The 24,363-nt window shown below is 35.9% G+C and overlaps 2 protein-coding genes across 2 annotated transcripts in view; both read right to left on the bottom strand.

The window, feature by feature from the left end:
- SNX24 (sorting nexin 24) overlaps positions 1-1,349 on the bottom strand; it is a 70,092-nt gene extending 68,743 nt beyond the window's left edge. Inside the window, exon 1 of the mRNA XM_010726250.2 lies at positions 1,319-1,349. Coding sequence (XP_010724552.2) covers positions 1,319-1,349 — 31 coding nt within the window. The remainder of the gene's footprint in view (positions 1-1,318) is intronic.
- Positions 1,350-2,760: 1,411 nt separating this feature from the next.
- The window catches only part of SNX2 (sorting nexin 2), a 23,574-nt gene continuing 1,971 nt past the window's right edge, over positions 2,761-24,363 (bottom strand). The window contains exons 2-14 of the mRNA XM_031557405.1: positions 18,368-18,531; positions 17,148-17,214; positions 16,900-16,943; positions 16,662-16,803; positions 14,298-14,376; positions 11,464-11,539; positions 10,167-10,280; positions 9,847-9,940; positions 7,887-8,092; positions 6,933-7,076; positions 4,188-4,268; positions 4,015-4,086; positions 2,761-3,247 (exon numbers count right to left, since the gene is read on the bottom strand). Of these exons, the coding sequence (XP_031413265.1) occupies positions 3,197-3,247; positions 4,015-4,086; positions 4,188-4,268; positions 6,933-7,076; positions 7,887-8,092; positions 9,847-9,940; positions 10,167-10,280; positions 11,464-11,539; positions 14,298-14,376; positions 16,662-16,803; positions 16,900-16,943; positions 17,148-17,214; positions 18,368-18,531 (1,334 nt within the window). The 3' untranslated portion in view covers positions 2,761-3,196. The remainder of the gene's footprint in view (positions 3,248-4,014; positions 4,087-4,187; positions 4,269-6,932; positions 7,077-7,886; positions 8,093-9,846; positions 9,941-10,166; positions 10,281-11,463; positions 11,540-14,297; positions 14,377-16,661; positions 16,804-16,899; positions 16,944-17,147; positions 17,215-18,367; positions 18,532-24,363) is intronic.

Below are 24,363 nucleotides of genomic sequence, written 5' to 3'. Positions count from 1 at the left end.
AGTGGATGTTGGCTCTGCAGTTAAACACAGGCAGCAGCTCATCTCCAGCACCATTTGAATTAAATGGAATACCTGGGGCACAAACCTGAGAGATGCCAAAAACACAAACGACTGTATGAGGCCTTCAGAGAAAGATAACCTAGGAGAGAGAAAACAGGGAACGGTAGGAAGGCTGACTATTCCATTTAAAAATGGACAGTGACTACAGAATCAGAGAATTCTGTGGACTGAATATTATTATTAGATAGAAATTAGATTAGATTGAACGATAGCCATGTCCTCAATTTGAGCTGTATCGTGTTGTCTTTCAATAGGCATGCGTTTTTAATCCAAAAAGTATAACCTACAAGAATGGGCATAATCCAGAATTCATGGTAGTAATTATCTGCTGAGTTTGTCATTATTTAAAAAGTAGATTAGACGAAGGAGCTCTTTGCTTTTTATACAGCATTCTAAAGGTTAGTTAATTGAACTGCAGTAGCCGAGTATTTTGCCAGCAACCATTATGTTGATAAGTGATTCTTCAGTAGTAACCAGGTTTGGAGTTTCAGGGAAATAACATTTACTTTTGTACAATACCCTGCAGTGAGTTCCTCTCAGAAGATACCTTTGCAGCACCCCCTTTCACTTAGTTTGAATGACATCTGCCAATATAGGTGTTAATCATACAAGGAATTATGGAAAACCTTCAATCTTCACAGTTATAGAATATTTTGGGCTGGAGAGGACTTTGGAGATCATCTAGTTCCAACCCCTTTCTGTGGGCAGGGACACTACGCACTGGATAACTTGGCTTTCATCCCTTCCAATGGGTGGAGCACCCACTTCTCTGGGCAGTCTGTGCCAGTGCCTCATCATCCTCAGACGGAAGAATTTCTTCCTAGTATATGATATCCAACACCCCTCTTTTAGTTTAAAACTATTCCCTCTTGTCCTGAGAAAGAATCTCTTGTATTTTCTGCTGATGCCTTTAGATACCAGAAGGCAACAACAGGGTCTCCCCCAGAGCCTTCTCTTCTCCAGGCTGAATAAACCCTCAGCCCTTCCTTGTAGGGAAGGTGCTCCAGCCTTCTGATCCTCTCCATGGCTCTCCTCTGGGTCTGCCCCTGTCCTTGTGCTGGGCACCTGAATGCAGTACTCCAGAAAGGGGAGAGGGAGAATATGAACAAAATAAATGAACAGGTTCTTGAAAAAACAAGGGTTTTATGCAAGCCAAATGTGACATTTCACTGGAGCACAGTGATGCAAAAAAGACTACACTGCTTTTGTATTAGTAACCCATTGTGACACTGCACTCCACAAATGCTACTATACTTACCACAGGCTTCTTGTTTTAGGAAGAAAAGCATACTTAAGCCTTGCCCGTTTTTAGCTGTCTAGTACTAGAGACAAAAAAGTCCCACTAATCCCCACTAGAACACTTATGTGAAGGCTATTTCTCATTCTCCTATCAGAGAGAAAAGAAACTGGATCCTGAATTCAATTGTAACCTAATTCTGATACAAGTAACACAAACAAGTTGTAAAAAAGCTGGGGAAAATCAATGAAAAAAAGATCATTAATGTATGTTCTATCCATTTTGAGATTTGCATATCTGATTTAAGTCTAACTCCAGCAGTACCCACCTTCACTCTCATTGGATTAATTTAATGTTGAGCTGCTGGTCAGTTCTCATGAACATCCTGCAAGCTGAACACTTAGTAGCATAATGCCTAGTACAATTTTTTCACCATAAACTTACTGCATTCTTGAGCTTTTGAAGAGTCCTTACAAGCCAAATGACTACCACTGATGCATGCATGGGTTGTGCTTAAAGTACTGCCACTGCAGCATTTTTAAGATACTCAATAAAGGCTTGACGTGTTTTCAAATAACTTTGACTCCATACAACTTTCCTGGAAAATTTCCAGAAATACTGAATCAGCAGAATTCTAGACAGAAAAAAAATGGAAGACAGTGATCTTAGAAGTTTACACTAACTTTGTTTTGTAAATCAGAGTATGACATTACAACTGCTTTTAATTTTCCATTCTGTTCAGAATTAGTATAGGTTGTTTCTTTATCCTTGACCATCCATGCAAATTCACAGGCTTGTCCTGCAGTCTTATGATCAGCTAGCTGAAAGGAACACTTTCTCTTAGGTGTTGTATTGTCTTAAGATTGTTAACATCAATACACTCCATTTATGAACTCAGTACATCATTAAAATGACACTATAGACAAAGCAACATCTCCTATGTTAATGTTGTCCATTTCAGAAAAATATTTAACTGTCCCAGTATTTTACAGAAGATATGATTAGTTCCTGAAAATGCATTTTCTACTCAAAGAAGAATGCCAGCCCTTAGAACTATCTAATGCTCTCCACCAAATGACAGACTTTTCTTCCTTGTTCGATTATCAAAACTTTTGCAAGTTGTTGGGTTTTGTTTGTTTTTTGCTATTTTCAAGGTTTAGAATGCTGAACTTTACCGGTCCAGTAGGACCATGCAAGTAATTTTAATCCTTCAGAAAGTCTGTATGAGACTGTACATATCTTTTGATTATGAGTATTAATGCAAAGGTAACTTCAGTTGAAAAGAATGCCTGTAAAAAAGTGAATCAGAAGTAGAAAAGAGTTTACCACAAGTAATTATCTGTGGATCTTATTACCATCTTCAGAATCCTTTCCTCAGTGTTGTTCAGCCTTTGATGCAATCTCAAATTGTTATAAATGCTACTACTTGTAAGAAATAGCAAACAGACACAAAGACACAAAGCTTAATGCTTCACAATGAATATCCCCTTTATTACTGTGATCACAAAAACATGATTTTTACAGGAATGTTTAAGTGAACGTTAATCGAAGCAATTAAATTGTTTCACAAAGATCAGATAAACGAACTACAGAACACTGTATCATAAAGAACAAAAATACCAGCTTTCTGGCCTTGCAGTGCACATTCTAGTGCAAGTTTTAAGACACAGTAGTGTTCAATTCAGCAATGTATTGCAGAACATCATGCCACAGTCCACTTCAATGAGGGTCAGGACGTGCAGCTTGTTAATAAAATGCTGTAGTATATAAAAAAAGCCACATGTTAATTCATAAAATATATAGTGGTTTATTTGGATGATTTAAAGTGATTTCACTGTGGAATTTAATTTTATCCAGGAGAAACATACAGAATGTCTTCTCATTTGGAATATTCTTCTTTTAGGCAATGGCTTTGGCTTCAGGTAGGAATGCCTCCCAGTATTTAATTAGCTTAAAGAAAAAAAAAAAAAGAATCACTACATAACTAAATGCTGAAAAACAAATATACCTTCCTCTTCTTTTAAACTCGTCTCTTCTGGATAAAGTAAGAACACAGATGCTGAATATTACCCACTCTCATCATTACAGGATGCAAAAAAAAAGATTAATAAATATATGTCTGGTTAACAGTAATTATTACACATTGAGCAGAGTACTACAGAATACACTTACAGAGAATGGGCTTGCAAGGTTAATTCTCTACTTTTACCTCCAACGTGCATCACGTTTTTGTTGCTGTGGTTCTCAATTAAAAAAGGCTGAAGTGTTATAGTGAAATGCTGGAGTGAAAACAGAAAGACTCCAAATACTCTTTAGGGAAAAAAACCTATTTCTGAGTCACTGAAAATGACTTTACTGCTTTACAATATTCAGTAATACATTAAACTTTTAAAAAGAGCAATAAGCATTTAAGTATTCCAGTCTCTTCAGTAGGTCTAAGTACATATCTAGCAGAATTTATTCCAGTGTTAAGAGCAAGCATTCGAGTTTCAGAAAAACAGACAAGACCCTCCCCACACCCTCTTCCCTAACATGAGCTTCTCCCCTGCTTCTCTCAGATAAGAGCTGTGCAACGAAGCACAGTAATAGCTGGGAAACTGCAGTCACCATTTTCTCCAGTAGAACACTACTGGAGGTAGTTCAAAGATTGTCTTTTGTAATTAATGGTATGTAACATCTTAAACATTAACATGTATGAAACTTAAAATTTTTCTTACCTGCTGTTGTGTTTGCACTAATGACTCTAAGTACTTGATAATAACAGTTTTAAAGTCTTTCACTCGTTCCTTCTGTTAACAAATAAATTATGGCACATTAACCTCTTCACCACTTTGAATGTCATTATTATCTAAAGTAAAACTATCATTTACTTAGACAAAATTATACATGCCTCAAATCTTCCCACTTCCTTGCGAATCGTTTTGGAGATCTGTTCAAAATCTTTTTCCCCTTGCTGAACTTTTGTCTCCCACTGGCAAACAAAAGACATGCAGAGATAAGACTTTGTATTTCCCACACAGTCAATTAGTATGTGAACTTTCTAGTAAGTTAAGAACGTTAATTCAAAAAATTAAAAGGACCTATTCATCCTTTGGACAAATAAGGACTTCTAAGTAACAGTTTGCAGAATACAATGACATCAGATTAAACAATGGTATCTCTAACATAATGACATTTGTAGATGACAAAAACATCTCAGTACTGATACTAATAAAAGCTTAATAAAATCTATTTTAGAGATTCTTTAGCAAAGGAAAAGGATCCCTACAGCTTTTTTAGATGTTATTTACACATATATATGCTATTACTATATATGCTATAACAGGAACCTCAGTCTGTAAGCTTTCTGTGTCTGCCTACCCAACTGAATGTAGAAGAGTCTCAGAAGTCAGTTTTCCATACTTTCCTAGTCCCAGAATAAATGATTAAAACTTTCTCTCTGCCTACAGTCACACATATGCTTATCTTTGTGTTAGAAATGACAAGCTTACAATGCTACATTTTTTGGTCTTCCAGTGAGAATGCAAGTTGCTTGGGACAAAACACACAGTGTCTGTTTCAGAGGTGACAAAAGAGACAGGAGAAGTAAAAAAATCTATTGTAGGTAAGGAAAACATTAAAGAAAAATTAAGAGAAAATGGTGTTACAGCTTGGGATTTCTGTCATAATGGGAGCATAGCATTTGCACAACAGTACTACACCACAGTAGGTTGTATTTATCCTTAGTTTATACCAAAAGACATCGAGCCAAAAAGTAAGATTATCATCAAACATTATCTTGTAGCTGGTAGGCATTCTTTTGCATATACTTTAACACACCTATTTACATTGTTAATTTATAGCATCCATATAGATACATTGTGAAAAAACTTATCTGCTGCCTGACACTGCAGATACAGTTAACTGGCATTTCAAATGCCAACTTACAAACTGAAACATAGGAGCTAACATATCCAATTAACAATTATCTTCTTCAGAAAAAGGCAGCCAGAAGGCAACACATTTCTCTCAGTGGTGCTGTATATCCACAAAAGCATCTTGTGCTGCATTATCAAGTTATTGTCGTGTTGTGAGATATGACCTGTTCCAATAAGTGTCTGGACATTTGTATTTTTGGTTCACATTTATTCAGAAACTCCATATGTTCAGATACACATTTACAAAGCCACACATTATGTCATCACTGGATTTGCTTCAGGGAAACACAACCTGAGGAATTACCTAATAACTGAAACAACACAAAGCTTAGACAAGGAAAGGGTACACAGACTGTCTGTTTTGATCTACCACCACAACTAGAGCTGTGGGAGACTTCAATGCCTGACTCCGTATGGACGCCTATCCTGGTTTTGCTACGTCCAGGTACCACGTTTAACAAAAAATATCACTGAATGATGATCCGTCTTGTTATAGTTTCCAACAAAGAGGAACTTCCTCTTTTCAATAATGGTATTTTTGGAAATATTCTTTTATTATTTTTTTTCCAGCAAAAAAAACAACTGAGTTGATGAAGTCAATCTGCATAGTTCTCCATTTTGCAATGTCTCTGCCAGAAGAACTATCACTACAGAATCAGCAATTTTGAATCTATTTCAATGGTTCAATTTTCCATTCACATATTCAAACTGAGGGTTTACTAACAACCTTCTTAGTCATGAAGTAAATAGAAAAAGTACATCCTTCAGGAACAACGCCATTAATAATTTCATGCTGGGACTAAGAAAGGATCACTGGCTATTTCTTACTAATCTCAATATTCAAGAAAATTTTGGACAAGGAATGACATCACTTGTACTGCAAACAGATGAATGACGTTAAGAATACCAACCAGAAAGAATGTGATCACATAAGACTCACACTAAGTTTTCCCAGTAAACAAGGGCTTTTTTAAAGAAAAAGAAAAAGCCAAGTTAACGAGAAACTTCAACGCCATGTGCAAAATACACTGAGATATAGAAAGAACAAAGCAGCTTGTGATTAGTGACCAATGAGGAAGCCAAACAAAATAACTGCATAACAGGGCTTGAAATCTAACATTCTCCCATTATTTAATGAGAGAATACTGGTGCATAATCAGAATGCATTAATATTAAATAATTAAGTTGTCCTACCTCTTCAATTTCCTTAGTGAAGCATGATAGAAAAAGTGTATAAATTATGACACTTCAACATGTAAGACTTATTTTTACTGAAATCACACCATATATACATACATATATGTATGTATGTATGTATATATGGGTAGATAAACTCTGCACAATAAAACAAAACATGGGAACAGTTCTCCGTTAGTTTTTTGTGTTTTTTTGTGTGTGAAATTTTAGCATTTTAGTGAAGATGTTCCTGTTTCTATCCAACTCATTTGTTAAAACATAAATGCAATTCAACCTATCCTTTTTCCCCTCCTCCCATTTCCCAGACCCTGTGGAGACAGCCTTCAACTGCCTTCCAGATCTTACAATGTGTAGAAATTGTGCACATTTTTAAAATAAATTTCAACAATTTCAGTAAATACGGCAGACAGCAAATGAATAAGCAGTTCTTAAATAAAAATGGTATAAAGTAGTGCAACGATGCAAAATGAATGAGTCAAAGCAGAAAGCCTGATCATCAAAATAATGTTTGATAACATTACCTCTTTTATCTCATCTTTAGCTTGCTGCAACTTGTCAGGTTTGTTGGCAAGCTGGAGCTTTGCTTCAGCTTCACGTTTTTTTTGTAAAGTAACCTGAGCATCTTGCCACTTCTGCCAGCATTTCATTCGGTGATCAAACACACCCTGTGAGAATGAAGAAATTTATTAAACAACTGGAATTACTACAGGTATTTAAATTTCTTGTAGGAAAAGGTATTTCTGAATAAAACTAGGACAATTATACTCAAACTTCACTGTATCTACCGTGTCTACTTGCATTTCACTTAACAGCACAACACTTGCACAGCTAAATACCATCTATAAATAACAGAGGGCATTCAAGAAGCCTCTTCAGAGTGGACAGTGTCCCACAGCACATTGTGTTCTTCATTCCAACAAAACATTACCAAAGCAACCAAAGGGGGTGGAAATGGAGAAAGGCAGGGGAGAGAAAAGATTATTTTGACAAGTTCAGAGGATAAAATTCTGGATAAAATTCTCAGACATCCTTTCCATGTCAAAACCTAATTACACTATACAGTGTATAGTGACTAACAACAGAATCCGATACTTTCTTTAATGACATGTAGATCCAAAATCTATACTTGTTTCATATTTAAGGAAGCTTCTGGCTAGCCAACAAGCATGGCCAAATTATACTCTTGCTTAGATTTTGTAGCATATAGCATGCCTTAAAACCATATACAATTAGTACTACTTAAAGATGATATTCACCAGTTACATTTTTTCTATATCCCATAAATTCTTCCCTATTTTTAACACAGGAATAATTGATCACAAATTCATTCATTTTACTCAGAGTGAAAGGCAAAAGCTTTGTGTCAGCTGTGTAAAAAATGTACATATACACACAAACATTCATTTACTTTGAATGTAAAAGTTGAGGATTGTGACTTTAAACACAAAATTAGCTCTTTTTTGGCCAGTACTCACTTTTACTGCAGCAATGAGACGAATATAATCACCAAGCAGCTCTGAGAACATGTAGAAATCAGCAAAAGCTTGTTCTTGATGCAACTGATCTATCTTCTCCTCAACTTCTGCAAGCTGAGACAAAGCCCTAGATAGAGCAGTGTGGTCCTCAGAGTTACCTAACATGGCAGCACTTTTAGCAAAGGCAGCTGTGTTGGCTGAAAGTTCTAAAACACAGAAATAACATTCAGTACAACGTAGTTGACTTACATTACTTTGCAGCACAGATCAACACAGCAGAGATTCAGCCCTCAAGCAGTTCTAATTTCACCAAATGAAAAACAGAAGATGTATTTCCTAAAGCTCATGATAGAATACACAAGGCATTCACAATGAAACCATATTTAGGAGAACACAGTGCACAGAACTCTCCATCAGTAAATGTTTTTCTGACCCTGTTATCATCTCTATCAGGAGACATGGAAAAAACATTACTTCATTGTAAACAAAAAGCCTGGTTCAAGAAAAGTCCAAGCCAACAGAACCAAAGCCAAATCACCTGCAGAACAACTTCAAAACTATGTCAGCTGGTCTAAAGCACTGTTAAGAGTTGGAAAATCCTATGTATTTCACAAGAACACCACCAACACAAGTGGAATTTATTTTTGTTGGACTGTCCTATTGACTGTAGTTCTTCTAACTGTGTATAATGTAACACACTGCTATCTTTTAACACATCTTAGAGGGAAAAAAAATACAACAAAATAACAAAATATACCTGCATGGCTGGCTGGTATGTATGAAACTGAAGTTCTCAGCTTCTTTACTACTAAGTACTAAGGCAATCATTTCATCAAATCCCATGCAAGTCATTTTGTACACAGTTAAATCCTATAAAGGACATTTGAATATATATACTTTTATCCTTAAATACTTAAGAATTGAAAGGGCAAGCTTGTTTGCAAATCTGCTGCTCTTGTAGAATCCTTAACAGCAGAAATGTTCGCAGAAGAAAAAATACCTTCAGATACATAATACTCATGATTTAAATAATTTTTTTTAAAATTAAATACTTTCTCAGATCTATGAGAAGATGTCAAATCAACAGGAAAAAATCATGTCCATTTTCCAATTGAATTACTTAAAGTACTACTTAAGCTTGAGGACATCTGCCTAAAGATTCTTCATGTCTGTGTTTTTTACATTACAAAGAATAGTTCATGTTAGTATAATGAAGAAGCAACTTTGTGTAAAGTACAGACTTGAAACAATCTATAAATTTTAACATAGTGCAGTAACACCAGAAGGCATATTTATGGCAATGCAGTGCAAATAAAAGTGTTTGTTTTTTATCTAATGGAAAGCAGTCTGACAAAACAGCTACACAGGTGATTAAAACATAAACTTGCAGGCAATACTTCCCTCTAATACAAATAAATCCAGAGTTGATACTGTTAGAATATCTTTTCAGTAAAGTTTACCTTAACAGCAGCTTGATGATGTATCATTATGTGGATCAAATGAATATCAGAAAATGCCTATTTAAGAGCTTAAACTTATTTAGCAGAGCAGAACAGAACCGTAAGACATTTGAATGGATTTATGCAGTAACTTTTTGCTCAGAAAGAAATTACTTTTGCCATGAGATCTAGGGATACATTTATAGATGCCTACTGCAGTATAATCCTTGCTAGGCATGGTATTAGATCTCAGCAAGAAAAGAAAAAAAACTATACCAGATCAATATAGTAACTTTCAAGTTCAACAGAAGGGATGGTTGATATTCTAGAGAAATTAAAATTAATAGCAGGTATATCAAATTGATACAGCAGTTTATGGTAAAAGCTACAATTACAAGATTTTTGCATTAAAATTTGCTATATAATTCTACTCATTAGTTGAGAGTTCTGACACAATAAGTTCTCCTTTCATCACCATTTCCTAAACTTAAGTTCATGTAGACACATGAAGGAGAAGCTACCTTTTCTGTGGCAGACTAATGCTTCAACACTGGCATGAAGTTTTCTAAGTTGCTGATCCAGATTCTCAAATTGCTGCTGTTTTTCTTCAAACCACTGACAAAAGATGAAAGAACCAAGCATTACAAATTAGATTACCAACAACATTTCTTGTTTAAAGAAGCAAATTATCCATGTACTGCCAGGGTGGTCAACTGATACAGCTAAGAATCCAAGCCAATAAGCAAATTAATAACCCATTTTCTACTTCTACAGCCTTAAAATGCAATTGTTGAGCCTCATTAATTCGTCTCATTATTCAAGTCGAAAATTCAGCTCTTACTGCATCCGATTCATTCATCTTGATTGTCATTTTGTTGACAGCGTCGGCAGCCTTGTTCACCATCCTCAATATTCCTGCTCCACTCAGAGCTTGGGTGTTAACCGCTCTCGGCAGCTGGAATTGAATGACAAATAAGAGCAAACAAACTGGTTAAAAGGATGGAGGTTTAACGGGGCACAAGGGGGAAAAAAAGGATATAGTGCTTTCTTTAGTCCTATGTGTTTCAATACAGAGGAATCTAATTTCTTGGATTTACTACTTTTACATTCTCAGAGGAAAACTTAAAAATATAGACTATTTACTTTTCTTCTACATCTTTACATTTAAATGGAACAATCAGCCAACTTGTCCAAAGTTATTATGAACTAGCTAAAGGTCCTAACTAGCCACCTATACGCAGCAGAGAATAAGCTGCTACAGGAAGAGCACTGCTTATACTTAGAAGAAAGAAATTATGTCAAACACTTCACCATAATGCAAGATTTGCACTATATAGTAACCATGAAAGATGGACATATTTTTCCACCTACCTCATGATGATTGGGAGAACTGTGCATTTGTTTAGATATTTAGATATATATTTAGATATTCAGAGGGTAAGCTAACAAATATTAGTATTACTCAATTTAGTCTAAATATGCTGTACAAGGTGGGCCCCCACATCAGACCCTTCACATCTAACATTTTGTCTGCTAGTACGGTTGGCAAATTCACTGTATGCATAACTAAAATACTAACATTAGCCAAAAGACAATTCAGTGTTACAGCAAATCCACTTTGCACACGTACAAATACATATATGTCTTTAGCAATATATTTAATTTTGTAGGTGTCAGAACTGATAGCACTGGTGGCTGAAGTTCTCTATTCTAGCTTGTTCAGTAGCACTGCAAGCAGCTTCACATTATCACACCGACAAATGTCAAGAAGGACTCATAGAGGCAAGAAACCTGTTTCCAAGGCAATTAAATTCCTAACCTTACTTAACTATTAGCAACATTAATTTCAGATAGAAATCATGTGCACAAGCATTAACTAGAAATGTAGAGACCAACTAACTCAAGAAGAAACTGCAGCAGGTAGCTTTTGGTTGCTATAAGCCTAACTTCTCTCAGACGCACACACACACACCATTTCTTAAGTATCCTTCTACTATTCTGTACCATGTACCACTGTATGATGAAGGGTGCAATCCAATACTACATTAGATTAATTTAGGAGCTAGGTCTCAGCAGAAAGAGAGTACATTACTTTGTATGTCATAGTATCCAAAAATAAATAGAGGAACTTAAAATACCTCAGAATTTTCCAAGAACTGTCTTAAATCTGGATCCTGTAACAAGGTCGGGTGTTTTACTGTTCGTTGTAGGTACCTGTGATTTTAAAAATTAAAATATTAGATAACATACAGATTTAATGTGCCTGACAGCAATGAAAAATTCCATCTAAAAAGCTGTTAGAATGCAGGAAGAACACAACGTCCCATATTACCTAATGGGACTTCAACACTTGTAAAGTCATCACTAAAGAGTCAGGAATAGTCCAGGCTCCGTACCACTTCAACCCTTTGTCTCCCTACAGAATGTTCATATCATATTTCTGCATTCTGTCACCTTCCTTCAACATATATGTAGGTTAAGAGCTACATAGGCTAGCACCACTAAGCAGTTTAAACATTCAGTGAAGTCTTAGTCTAGTAAGGTAGACACAAAACCTGAAACTTCTGAATAAAATGCAACTACACACTGTATATCATACTATAAGACACCAAAGTAGCTGGTTTCTAACCTAGCTTAGTGGGACTTACTATAATTGTACATTTCACAGTATCAAATACTTCATATTTTCACCAACAAAACAAAATCCTCCTGCTCTAATAACAGCCAATTTAGGCCAGGAAAACAATTTAAGAAAAAATGAAAAAAGATTAAATGCTTTAAACATTCTTACATAATAGAATACATAGGATATATATATATATATATATCCAAAAATATGTACGTATATTCACACACACACACATATATATTTGTTATGGCTTATTCTGCCTCACTCGTTTCAGAATAAAAGACAGTCTTGAAAAAGTGAGCTAATTATGCTCCATGAGCTCTTTATTTGGTAACTAGGCTAGATCGTCAATCCACATTATTTCTGACATACACACAGAAGTTAATTTAACTCTTTCTGGTTTGGTTTTTTTCCCCTCATTTCGGTTAATTTAAAAACTACTAATTGAACAAGCATGGGTTGAAGAGTGAAATTTCAACAGTATTATTCCAATGAAAAGCACAGTAAGTTTGTCATAAATGTTTGCTATTTTATACATTAACAGAAAGTGTTAAATGTTTATATAAAGTGCTTTGTAGAAATACAGTATTTCAAAAGACCATGAGAGCATAAGAATATGTGATATTGCCAGTTAAAATGTCAACAGCCTTTAGTAATTTTTTTAAAGATTAGTTTTGCCTAAGTCTCAGCTGTGAAATATCACATCAGATCCAGAACACTCACAGATTGCTTAGAATCTCCTATGAAGTGCTGTGGAATGGAACTCTCAATTCAAAGTCTGAGTAACCTGAAAATATCTGATGAGGTATTTTCTCCATTTGCCACTAGACATGTCACTGGATTCTTGGTGCTTCCTAAAGAAACTCATGGTTGCAGTGAAACTATTTCATAAATTAGATTGCTCAACTTTTCCTTGCATGTTCAGATAATTAGTAAGTTAAAGTTGCCATGTCAAGCAAAGATATTTTTCTTTAGAAATCTGCTACTACAGAACAGTTCTTAGTACAAGGGGAGTTACTTTTTAACTGGACACCAGTGACTGTGTTGCCTGAGGGCATCTGGTAGACTTCCAGTACTTAAGTTCAATACTCTAAGAGAAATTTTAGTGACCTCAACAAGGCTTTACTCCCACTTTCCCTACAGCTCTGGGATCATGAAAGAGCAAACCGAAGGTTTGGATTTCTGGAGCACATGAATATGTTTCCCTTGGGTTACAGAATGAGGAACAGAACCATTGTTTTTAAAAGGCATTTGAACACCTTGACAGGGATTAACTTTAAGATTCTGAAAGCAAAAGCCAGCTAAAATTGGCACGATGAAGAAGTTGCTTTTTGAAAGGTAATATTTTCACAGTCCTGAAAAACATCATCAAATATCCTAATGAGTCCGTTCCTCAGTATAAGAGGTACACTCGACATCCACTAGAACTAGTACAACAGCAAAACTCCCCTAACAAATAAATGGGAAAAAAACCCACAGCATTTAAAGCATGTATACAAGTTCATGAGTTAAACTTGTCCCAATGATAGTTCTATTGATTACATGAGAAAACAAAGGGGAAAAATAGTAATCTCTGTTACTGACAGAGACTTCAAGTTGGAGAAAATGTCAGCTCATTTATCTAAGTCCAATTCCTCCAGTCCCAACTGTTACTCCAAATCTTTATATCTCATGGCAGCACTCCTTTAGCAACAGACTTGTTTACGCATCCATGATGTTTCACAGTTCTACTCCAGGTGACAGAACTACTTTGTTAACTTCTGGGTGCAATTTCAAGTGGCAAATGTTAAGTTATACACCAAATTCCAGGGACAAGTAACTGTAAGATAGTACAACCTGTCAGTATATGGAGGTTTGATATCTGTTCAGATGATTTTATATTATTAAGAAAAAAGAAAGATATTATCAACAGGAATCTAAAGAGATATTTTTTTGGTTAAGACTATGCCAAAGATGGATCCAGCAGATGATGTATGAAGTTCTTGAGGTTTTGGAGTTCCAGAGACAAACTAAAAGCTTTGACTTCTGTTTATTTTCCAGTTTAACTGAAACTGTTGTATAGAATATTCTTCTAAAATGATGCAATCATATCACAGCAATGGCATATTAAAAAATCATACTGAAAAGCTGATACCTGCACAAGTTTTGCTAAGCAACTGATCAGCAAGAGATGGTAGTTGTAATACACCGTATGAATGTCTGTATTTCCAGTTAATGGGAATTATGCAACTTTTTTTTTAATACAAAAAAGAGACAGCTGCATACAGTCTTCAGAACACAGCTAAGCACAGATGGTTCAGATCCCTATTAGAGAGGCTAACAAGTTTTAGATACATATATTACCTTTCAAGAGCTGCTCTTCTTTTTTCTACAAATTCAGTAGATGAAGAATCTTCCTTTCCTACTTTAACCTTGGTCATGCCTTTGAAGAAAAGGGCATCATATGGATTTTACTTTATTACACAGAGATCATTAGTATAGCTGATATGATTAGAAGATAAAGCTCATCTATGTTCAGATACTGTAAGTAAAATTACAATGAAAATTACTACACAGGAATAGAATAACAAACACTGCAGGCTGCATAGTCTTCTTGGAACAGTTCTTTGAAACACACAGTTTCCTGTACTGTATTATTGTGATTAAAAAGTTAACAAATGAATTTAAGTTTATGAGGGCAACAAAAAATGATGATCAGTCTTACTGGTCAGTCATGTTCAAAAGAAGAAAACACGCTAATAAAGCAGACTAAGAAAACAGGCTTGTAACCTGAGACTGTTTTCTCATAGCCAATATTTTCATTCTACTATAGTCTTAGCTTCAAAACTAAGAAGCTTTTAATTAATAGAAACCAGACAGAATTTCTGAAAATCCTGAAAAACTACAAACTGAATGGAGAATAAAATAGTCAAAATAAAACAGACACAGCTTTATATCACTTCCACTGCTGAAGTCAAGAGCGGCCAAAGAACCACAACCATGGAGTTCTTGATGTCTTGTGGTATGTGAAATATGTTCAACTTCAGCAAGAATGAACTCAAACTGTGGTTGATGTCAGTATTTTTCAGACTCAAGACCCATAATCAGAGGACTTAGAAACCCAGGCGTTAATAAAAAACAAGATACACTGAACATTCAAAATCACTAATTTTCTAAAGCGTGGGAGAGTTATATTATAATCCAGACATGTCATTCCTATACGTAGAATATTTCTGTTCCAATTACTACTGTGCTTTTCAAGCTACATGTTCTGAGTGGAAAGCTCTGAAAATTTGAAAAAGTACTCCTTGGCCAGTCAATTCAGCAGTTTCTAAAACTGTTTCTCTCCCAATTGTTTTTCTTAAAAACAAAATCTATGACTTTTCAAAATAGATGTGAAAATGAGGCAGTTTAGGTGAACACTGAACTCTGATTCACCAATGACTCAGTTTTATTCTGTTGTTTCACAGCATATTTGGTAATTCACCACTTGCACTTGTGAACTGTCTCAAACACAGGTCCCTCCCATCTCCCACCAAATAAATGATAAAACAAAATAATAATAATTGATTTTAACTTAGTCTTTTCATTCTGTTACACTAGTTAAAGGGCTGGCAGCTCTAAGGATTTTGTACAGCACACAACATAAAAAATTGGATGTAGAATGTTTCAAGTTAAATCTTAAAATAAATGTGTGATGTAAACTCATTTGCCATCTTTCAGCTGTTTTACCTCTCAGCTCTCAGTTGCATCTTAAATCCTTTCACTCTTACAGAATTAGACCATATATTTTTTGATAGAACTAAACAGCAAACTTGCACTGAATGGCAAGCAGTTCAGGTTTGAAGTATGACTTGCATGCCCTCCTGAAAACAACCTACAGACTTCCCAACTTATCTGTATCTTAAGAAAGTCAGTCCCTACTTTAATGAAAAGCTGCTGTTCTTATCAGCTTTACAGATGAAACAACTGAAAAAAAAAAAAAAGTTCCTGTAATTCCCTACAGATCAAGTAGCATTCTGATGTCTGGTGATTTATTTATATGAAAAAGCCACTAGACTTCCATAGGCTTCTTATTTTAAATGCTTAATTATATTCAAAGATCTTCTCCTACTTAGAGATAAAAAACTTAACTTGCTTCATTACATAAACAACGTTCCCTACCTGATGGAGCAAAAATCTTATCTTTCAAGATATTCAGTAAGACCAGTGTCGCTCAAAAATATTTTTAAATTTAGAACTTTGAAGAATTAACTAAGCATTCCACCATTCACAATGATTAGAAGAAATCAACTGAAGTATCAGAGAGGTGAGGTATGTATGAAGTTCTGTGTATTGTGAGCAACTGATAACAACACAAGTTAAAAATAAACCTTCTTTTAACATCTTTGTTTTGACAGACTAATCAGCTCCTGAGGGCAAGAGTGAAGAAAGACTAGTAGATAAGAAACAGAGCACCATGCATGAAGATGAATGTCTTTCTTATTACCAACACTGATCTGAGTTAGGAAGAGGCCACAACATATCTCTTCAGTTTAACCCTAACTTTTTAAAAATTGAGAACAGGAGGAATATATGATAATTTGGAGCACCTGATAAGAAGGAAGAAAGATCTGCGCAGAACAATAATTACTTTAGAAGCACAGTGGGTATTCAAATGTTTAATTTGTACTACAGTAATTAAATGACATGCACATGTACATTCAACTGCACAGGAACTATACTTACCTACAATACTTTTTTCTGGAGCTGGAGGCACAATGTAACCAATATGCATGTACTTTGTTGCTAACTTGCTGTGCAAGCCAAGAAAATCACTGAATCTTCTTTTAACAGAGAACTCACTTTGGTGAAACATAGAAATTGATGTCTTGAAGAAAACAACAACAATTTTAGCGATGACTTGCTGATGCATTTACTTAGTTATGATACAAAGATACCTGTAAACACTTCTTGAACTAGTTACCTTTGTTGTTACTCTGTATGCCATATACGCATTCATGCCATCCCCTGAAAGAAAATCAAAACATATCCTAGAATTAGTTTAATCCTTCCAGATACTTTATGATTCAAAATATACATTACAACGTATTTCCACTTAGATACTGAAAGCACCCAAAAGATTACTGAGTAAGAAATAATGCTAAAATCTCAGAATGGTCTTTAACAGGTCAAACAGTTTATCATCTAATTTACTAGTCTGGAGAAACTTACCAACTTTCTCTGGATCTGACACATTGATTTCTATATCAAAAAAATCTCCATTTGCTTCCTCTTCAATCTAGGAAATGAATATTTAGCAAGTTAATATGCACTCATATCATTTGCAGGTACAAAAATAAGAGAACAGTGGAAGTAGGAGTATGAGTCAGTATGCTTGTGTAATTAAAATTCCTTCCAGATCCATCATCCAACATTATGTGAATGTAATTTCTCATAGGGTTTTTAATTTTAAGCCTTCCTGCAAAACCTTTTAGTATGGCAGCTTCTTCTCAGGTCAAGTAGGCCTCAGAATTTTTAGTAAATATTCATCCTGGGGGTATACTTATTTTACTGCCTCCACTCTCAGCAGATAATGTAGTTCAAAAAAAAAGCTCTTGTTAGCAGTTTTCTATAATCTTTAAATCAAAATACAGATATTTGGGAAGGAAGAAGTCATAGGCAGAGAATTTCTGATACTTGCTAGGCTCTAATCATGCAGAATTTACATGCATTTGTACAAAAGTTTGATAAAGCAGATCTAAGGAAACACTGTGGCAGAAAGGACAGTATGTTATGGCAGAAGAGGAAGAAAATAAGAATAAAAATGCCATCTTAGAGATTCTGTGGAAGAAGCAGCTTCTGAGTCACAAACTAGTCTCATTTACAAACTCGTTTAACACCGACACTGTCTACCAAGAGGATAGTGTGGAATGAATACCATTTGTCAATGTCCTGACTTTGAATTTAACATCAAATGTAAACAGCAATATTTAAATCAATATCATTCTTAGCTGTTTGTTAGTATACAGGATAATGCTAACAACTGCCCCTTTCATTTCCCCATTAACAACTACTTCATAAACCCAAGTTAAAAATCAGTAAGTTGATAGACTTGCTATATAACATCATTAACATTTCTCCCACATCAAGCTCAAGGTTTGCTCTTACAGTCACTTTTACAACGTCTAACCCGCAGGAATGCACTGTTATTTCTTAATTTACAGATCTCCAATACAGTTGTGTAATGAATTATTATGGTATTTTTTAAAGAGTCAAATGCATATCAAACTTTAAGGGCCAAAAATATAAACATACATATACACATTTCTCCTAACCAAAGAATAATCCTGTGAAATTATGTAGGAACTGTAATGAAAAACAAAATAGACAAAACAACAACAAAATAACCCACAACCTTCCACAAACAAGATAGTTCTGATCTTGAGGTATACCTCTTCTCTTGATCTATCAAAACTTGCAGGGGCTGTTCCACTTTTTGATTCCATTCTAGGAGCTACTAATGTAGTAGGTGTTACAGGAGTGATTGCAGGAGTTGGTTCTGGTGAAAGTATTGGATCCCTCTCTGGACTGTCCAATGAAACTTCTTCTGTGGCTTCTAGATAAAGAATTTGAGTTAGTTTTTGTGTAGCTGAGACAGTTGCCTATCACAAAGATAACAAACACATGCAGAAAAAAGTGGCAATGTACAAGTGGTAAAAGCATCTGTAAGAAGCACTGCTTGTACTGGTAATTTCTTTAAATGAGTAGTAAAACTACATGCATCATTTATATTAGGCTACAGTATGATTAATATTGTAATTCTTTTTTTATAGAGTCAGGTAAATAGTCTTTTAGAGCATTCATGGAAGTTTTAGTTATTTATTTCTGTAAGGGATACTATGAAAGAGAATTAAGTTTTTTCTATCCTTAAGACTATTCTTTTTTGATTTTGTACCCTGAATGACTAATTTAATCATATAGGCTGATAATCAAGCATACTCAGCAAAATATTATGCTTTAAAGGAAGTTACACAACCATAATGTAGCCTTCCACCCCAAAGCCCATAACCTAACAAGCATTTTTAGCAGATGAGGCATTCTGACTTTTAAGATGATTTTTATTTTCAATAATCTCCTTTGAGCTTACAAAAACTCATTAGAAGCTGAATACTTGTTTCAGAACATATACAGTTCATCTACATTTAAAGAGGATCTGAATCTCTGCACTACAAATCCTGCATGTGTTCCTTGATTAGTTGGTTTTGACCACTGGCAAGCTATCCTGTTTCTGTCTATCAAGAAGTTCCTGTTCTAGTTTAAGTGATTAATGCTGTGGTTCTTGCTAAGTGTGCAAGAAATACAGTTCCTCAAAAGATAACACTGACCACAAAACAACATTTGATGCAGAGACTGACTCCACCACTGTTTTCAGAATGTATTACCAACTAGACTTCCCGCAGCCAGTTCCAACCACTTTACCAAGCATAGCTTCAGGCATTAATGCAGATCTACTCTAAGTCCTGCAAAGTTTCCAAAATAGATTATTATGTAAATTCGAAAAGAGCTGTTCTTGCAGTTTTTCTACTTAACAGTTCAATTTCAAAAGAAACTAAGTCACATTGCTTCCACCTTTTAAAGCCTGGTACAGATAAAGAGTATTACAGAATCACAGAATTGTAGGGGTTGGAAGGGACCTCCAGAGAACATTGAGTCCAATCCCCCACGCAAAACAGGCTCCCTACAGCAGGCTGTACTTTGAAAAAGGCTGTTTGCCTACCACTGCTTCATTTTTCTAATTAAATCTTTTGGAATTGTAGAATAATCCTACTTATGCTTCCTACCCTCAAATGCCACAGGAAAGATATTGCATCTTGGTACAACAAAGAAGTCCGATTCAAAACACGCATGAGATGAAAAGTCATGCTGACACAGCTGGAAAACAAGAACCTTTTAAAGCAGATGAAGAACAACATTTCAGTGTGGAAGATAGACCATTTGTTGTCTAGCAGCACTCAACATATATAAAAATTTATACAACCGTATATATTTTTATTAAATAGTCATATCCATGTACGCACTCGTGCACACACACAAATACAAATCGAGTTACCAAATTCCAATTTTCCCTTTTCCAATTACCAGCTATATACCAGTGCACATTTGGGAAAAAAACCATTAACCACCAGTAAACACCTTTCTGTACTTTCAAATTTTAGATAGCTTATAATACAAAACATGAAGTAATTCATTCCACACTCACCAGTTGGGAAAACATCCCTGTTATCATGAAAATGAGACTTCATGAAGACAAAGTGAATTCAAATCACCAAACCAGCACTGCTTTAGGATGAAACAATAACACACTTCTTCCCTACCACTTCTCTTTCTCAGTCTGTTATTCACACACTATTCGTTAGTACTAACGAATCTAGGCTGATTACCACCTGAAATCCAACCTGGACCAGCCCCCTATCCCTGTTCAGCAATGGTTGAGGTGACACTGCTGCACTATTTCTGAAAGAGAGGATGTGGCTAGAAATGCAAGACCACCATCTCGCAGCTTTATGATCACAACTGGCATAAGAGCAGACTTCACTCATCTCAGTATTTCCGATCCTGTGAGAGTGCAGGTTGGCTGAGAGTGAACAAGCTTTTTTTAAAGTGTTTCCTATGAGCCCTTCTTTCCCATTTTCCTGGAGGAACTTAGTGAGAGGAAAAAAAGGTATGTTTAATTGACATCAAGTCAGTCATTTTAAAGAAAAAATGATAGTTCATGCTACTCTCCCTCCTGCTACCTCATTCCAAATCTACATCCATTCAGCATACAATATGCATCTAGAAGAGAGAAATGGAAAACTTGGTGGAAGGGTGTTGAGGGGAGACAGCAGCAGACAAGGATGACATTTTCTTCATTTAGAAGTATTAAAATTTCAGAAGATTACTGACTTTCAAGACACATTGAAAAGGGAAAAAGAATTATTATTTCTACAGTAAGAATAACAGGCTATTGTACTTCCTTTTTTCCTGCTTAGAAACATGTTTTTTGACAAGTGCATAGGATTACTTCTCAAGAAACAGACTAGTTTGGATGACCTCTGCCAGTTACACTTCTTACATTCATCATTTCGATATGTGAAATTAGATGATCTAGTGTGGATTAAAATGTAAATGTTTATTTCTTCACTGAGGGGTGAATTCAGTAAGTTTCACAGGAGAAACTATGGTGCCTTCAGAAACACCTGCTTTACTTATTCATTTTAGGTGATCCACAGAAAATCCATATATTTGGCTGTTAGAGGGGGCCGGGTATATATTTTTTTACTCTGCATTAATATTTGCATGAAAAATGAGATCTGAATGACTTGCTTTTCTGTATAGTTTTCAAAGGCGTAAGTTCTTACGCTCAGCTCCAAGGAGGAAAACATTGACATCCAATGCCCACATCAGTTGTGGCAGCTATCAGCACATATTAAGGGCTCCCACCAATTTAATACTGCAAAATTTATACACATGAATACCTGCTTTACAAAGAAGTCTTTTATCAAAGATCATTCTCAAGATGTTAAGCTCTCAAAGAACAAGAAAATGTATCAGCCTGCTAAAGAAAGCACTCAGGTACACCAAGCTTCTACTGGCACTTAAGCAGCGATCTTAATCTCAGTATTAGGCAGCTCCTGTTTCTTTACCTTTCACCACCAGTATTTGTCAAGCATCATATGAGGAAGTGCAAGTTTTGCAATTCCTTACAAGCAGCTCACTTCTGAGCTAAGTTATTTTTACCCATCACATATCCAAATGTCATAGATCTCTAACATCCTGACATCGCTAGAGTGCTCAAATTAGCTTATTATCCTTGAAAGTTTACTCAGTTGATCACACAAATTTGGAAGTAAACTTCAGTAGGAACTGTTGCTCAGAACAAAGGAGAAATCATTGGGGAAAACACTGCTTCTGTAGGTTTAGCATATTTTGAAGACAGTCAACCTCACTGAACAGACTGTTCTAAAACACGTAAGTCACAGGCCATGACCCTTACTAATATGACAGAAGGACTAAAACAATCACAGTGAGAAAACAAACACTGTTAACAGAACAGCCACTAGTTGGTTCAAACATTTTTGTGTTCGGTTCTCACAGAACAGACCCGAAGTCAGTAACCAATTTCTAATAACCGCCCAAGCAGCTGCACCTAACTTTTGACTGACAGACACTACTGCTAAAAATTCTTGCTGTTCAGTTCATCTTAAACTATATCTTTTCTGGTTCATGGAATTGTCATATCCTTTTCTATACAAACGTCCAAGTGAGCAGAAAAAAAAAACTATTAAAAAGTACCTCAAGGAAATAAATTAAAAAGAACCTGAAGAACACACCCTCACAAAGAAAAAATTCCCACCAAAATGCACCAACTTTTCCCCAGGACAGAGCAGTTAGATACTAGCTTGAGAGGATCCACTCCCAGCTTTCACAGAATCACAGAATTGTAGCAGTTAGGAGGGACCTCCAGAGATATTGAGTCAATCCCCCTCCCCCTGCAAAACAGCTCCCTAAAGCAGGCTGCAAAGTTGGGTGTCCAGATGGATCTGGAATATCTCCAGAGAAGGAGAATCCACAGCCTCCCTGGGCAGGCAGTTCCAGTACTCCATCACCTCACAGTGAAGAAGTTCCTTCTCATATTGGTGCAGAATTTCCTGTGCTCCAGTTTATGGCCATTTCCCCTTGTCCTCTCCCCACAGACCGCTGACAAGAGGTTACCCATGTCCTTTTGACTCCCACACTTAAGATATGTAGAAGCATTAATAAGATCACCTCTACATCTTCTTTCCTCAAGGCTGAATAGACCCAGGTCACCCAGCCTTTCCTCACAGAGGAGATGCTCCAGACCCTTTATCATCTTCGTGACCTACTGCTGGACTCTCTCCAGGAAATCCCTGTCTGTTTTGTACCAGGCAGCCCAGAACTGCAGTGCACCAGGTGAGGCCTGACCAGGGCAGAGCAGAGGGGAAGAATCACCTCCTTTGACCTGCTGGCCACACTCTTTTTAATGCACTCCAGGATCCCACTGGCCTCCTTGGCCAGCAGGGCACAGTGCTGGCTCACGGCCAACCTGTCATCCACCAGGACCCCAAGGTCCCTCTCTACAGAGCTCCTCTCCAGAAGATCATGTTCCAACCTCTACTGATACTTGCAGTTATTCCTTCCCAGGTGCAAGAGTGGAAAAATTGTAATTTTCTTTTTTTTCCTGTAAATAATGAAAGAGTATGGGAATAACTAAACAGCCTTGCTTCTCCATGATCACTGGAGGCAGAAGGCACAGGCAACCATGTCCTGCAGCTAAACATGGAGCTGGAGGCCAATATTCCAAACATCAATTCATGGTTTAATTACTTACTCTACATTAGAAACTTATTGATGGACAGTATTTACAGACACATCTCAAAGCTCTTAAAAATACTGCTGATACAAAGATGAAGCACTGATCACAGTGTCCCCCATGTGCAACAGGTCTATAGGCCAACATAAAGTAATTCATTTTTGGCCAAATAAACAACAAAGTGACTTTTACACTAAAAGCGAAAATGCTGAAATGAGTTTAGCAACGCAGTTTCTTTATATATAGAGCCAAGAAACACAATACTCATGAATGCAGCAGCGAAGTTTATTAGCTACCAACAGCAGATAGAAAACTCATTTTCTTCTACCTTTACAGCCCAGTTTTATTTTGTTCTGTCAAAGAACTTGTGGGTCAGCAGAGAAGAGGTAAGGAATATCTAAAAAAAATTATTTCAGATATTTTCCTATGTCTGCCCCTGGAAAACTACAGCAAAGAAGCTGTAAGTACAGTCGAAGAAGTCTGAAAAAAATATCCCAGATCCAGACTTACATCAACACAGATTAGGAAATCATAATTTACTCTGTTACCTTTTTTTAAGGTTTCATTATTTGATGGATAAGGAAAAATTACATTCAAGCCTACAGGAGCTAGAGAAGAACATCCCCATATTTTTTACAAATTCAGCTGCAAAATTATGATTGTTTATAATCCCAAAGAGCCAGTCTCTCTTTCCAGAAGCCATCCATTGCATTTCCTTTACCTGGATTTTATAATATCTAATAATTCAGTATGAAGGAACAACATAAGTTATAAAATGTAGAATTTCATTTTCATCTTCAGTTAATCTGTTCCTTGGCTAAGCAGATGTATTTTTCTGGAATTTCAACACATCAAAGAGAAAAAACCACACAGTTACATTCATATTTTAATTAGGTCTTTCTTTGATAGAAATTAAGGCTTATGCAATCAAGCCTAATGCAAATCCCTTATGTATCCTTATCATATTGTTTCTACTGAAGGGCTGGATTAACATAACTGTCCAACAAAATGGCCCTAAGAGAGAAAAAAGTAATTATACTTGTGAAAGTGTAGCACCTGAACATGAAGTGGCCT

This window comes from Meleagris gallopavo, chromosome Z (genome assembly GCF_000146605.3).
Source record: "Meleagris gallopavo isolate NT-WF06-2002-E0010 breed Aviagen turkey brand Nicholas breeding stock chromosome Z, Turkey_5.1, whole genome shotgun sequence".
NCBI lineage: Eukaryota > Metazoa > Chordata > Aves > Galliformes > Phasianidae > Meleagris > Meleagris gallopavo.
Note: the sequence above shows the minus strand (reverse complement) of the source record. Positions and strands in the feature narration are given on the sequence as shown.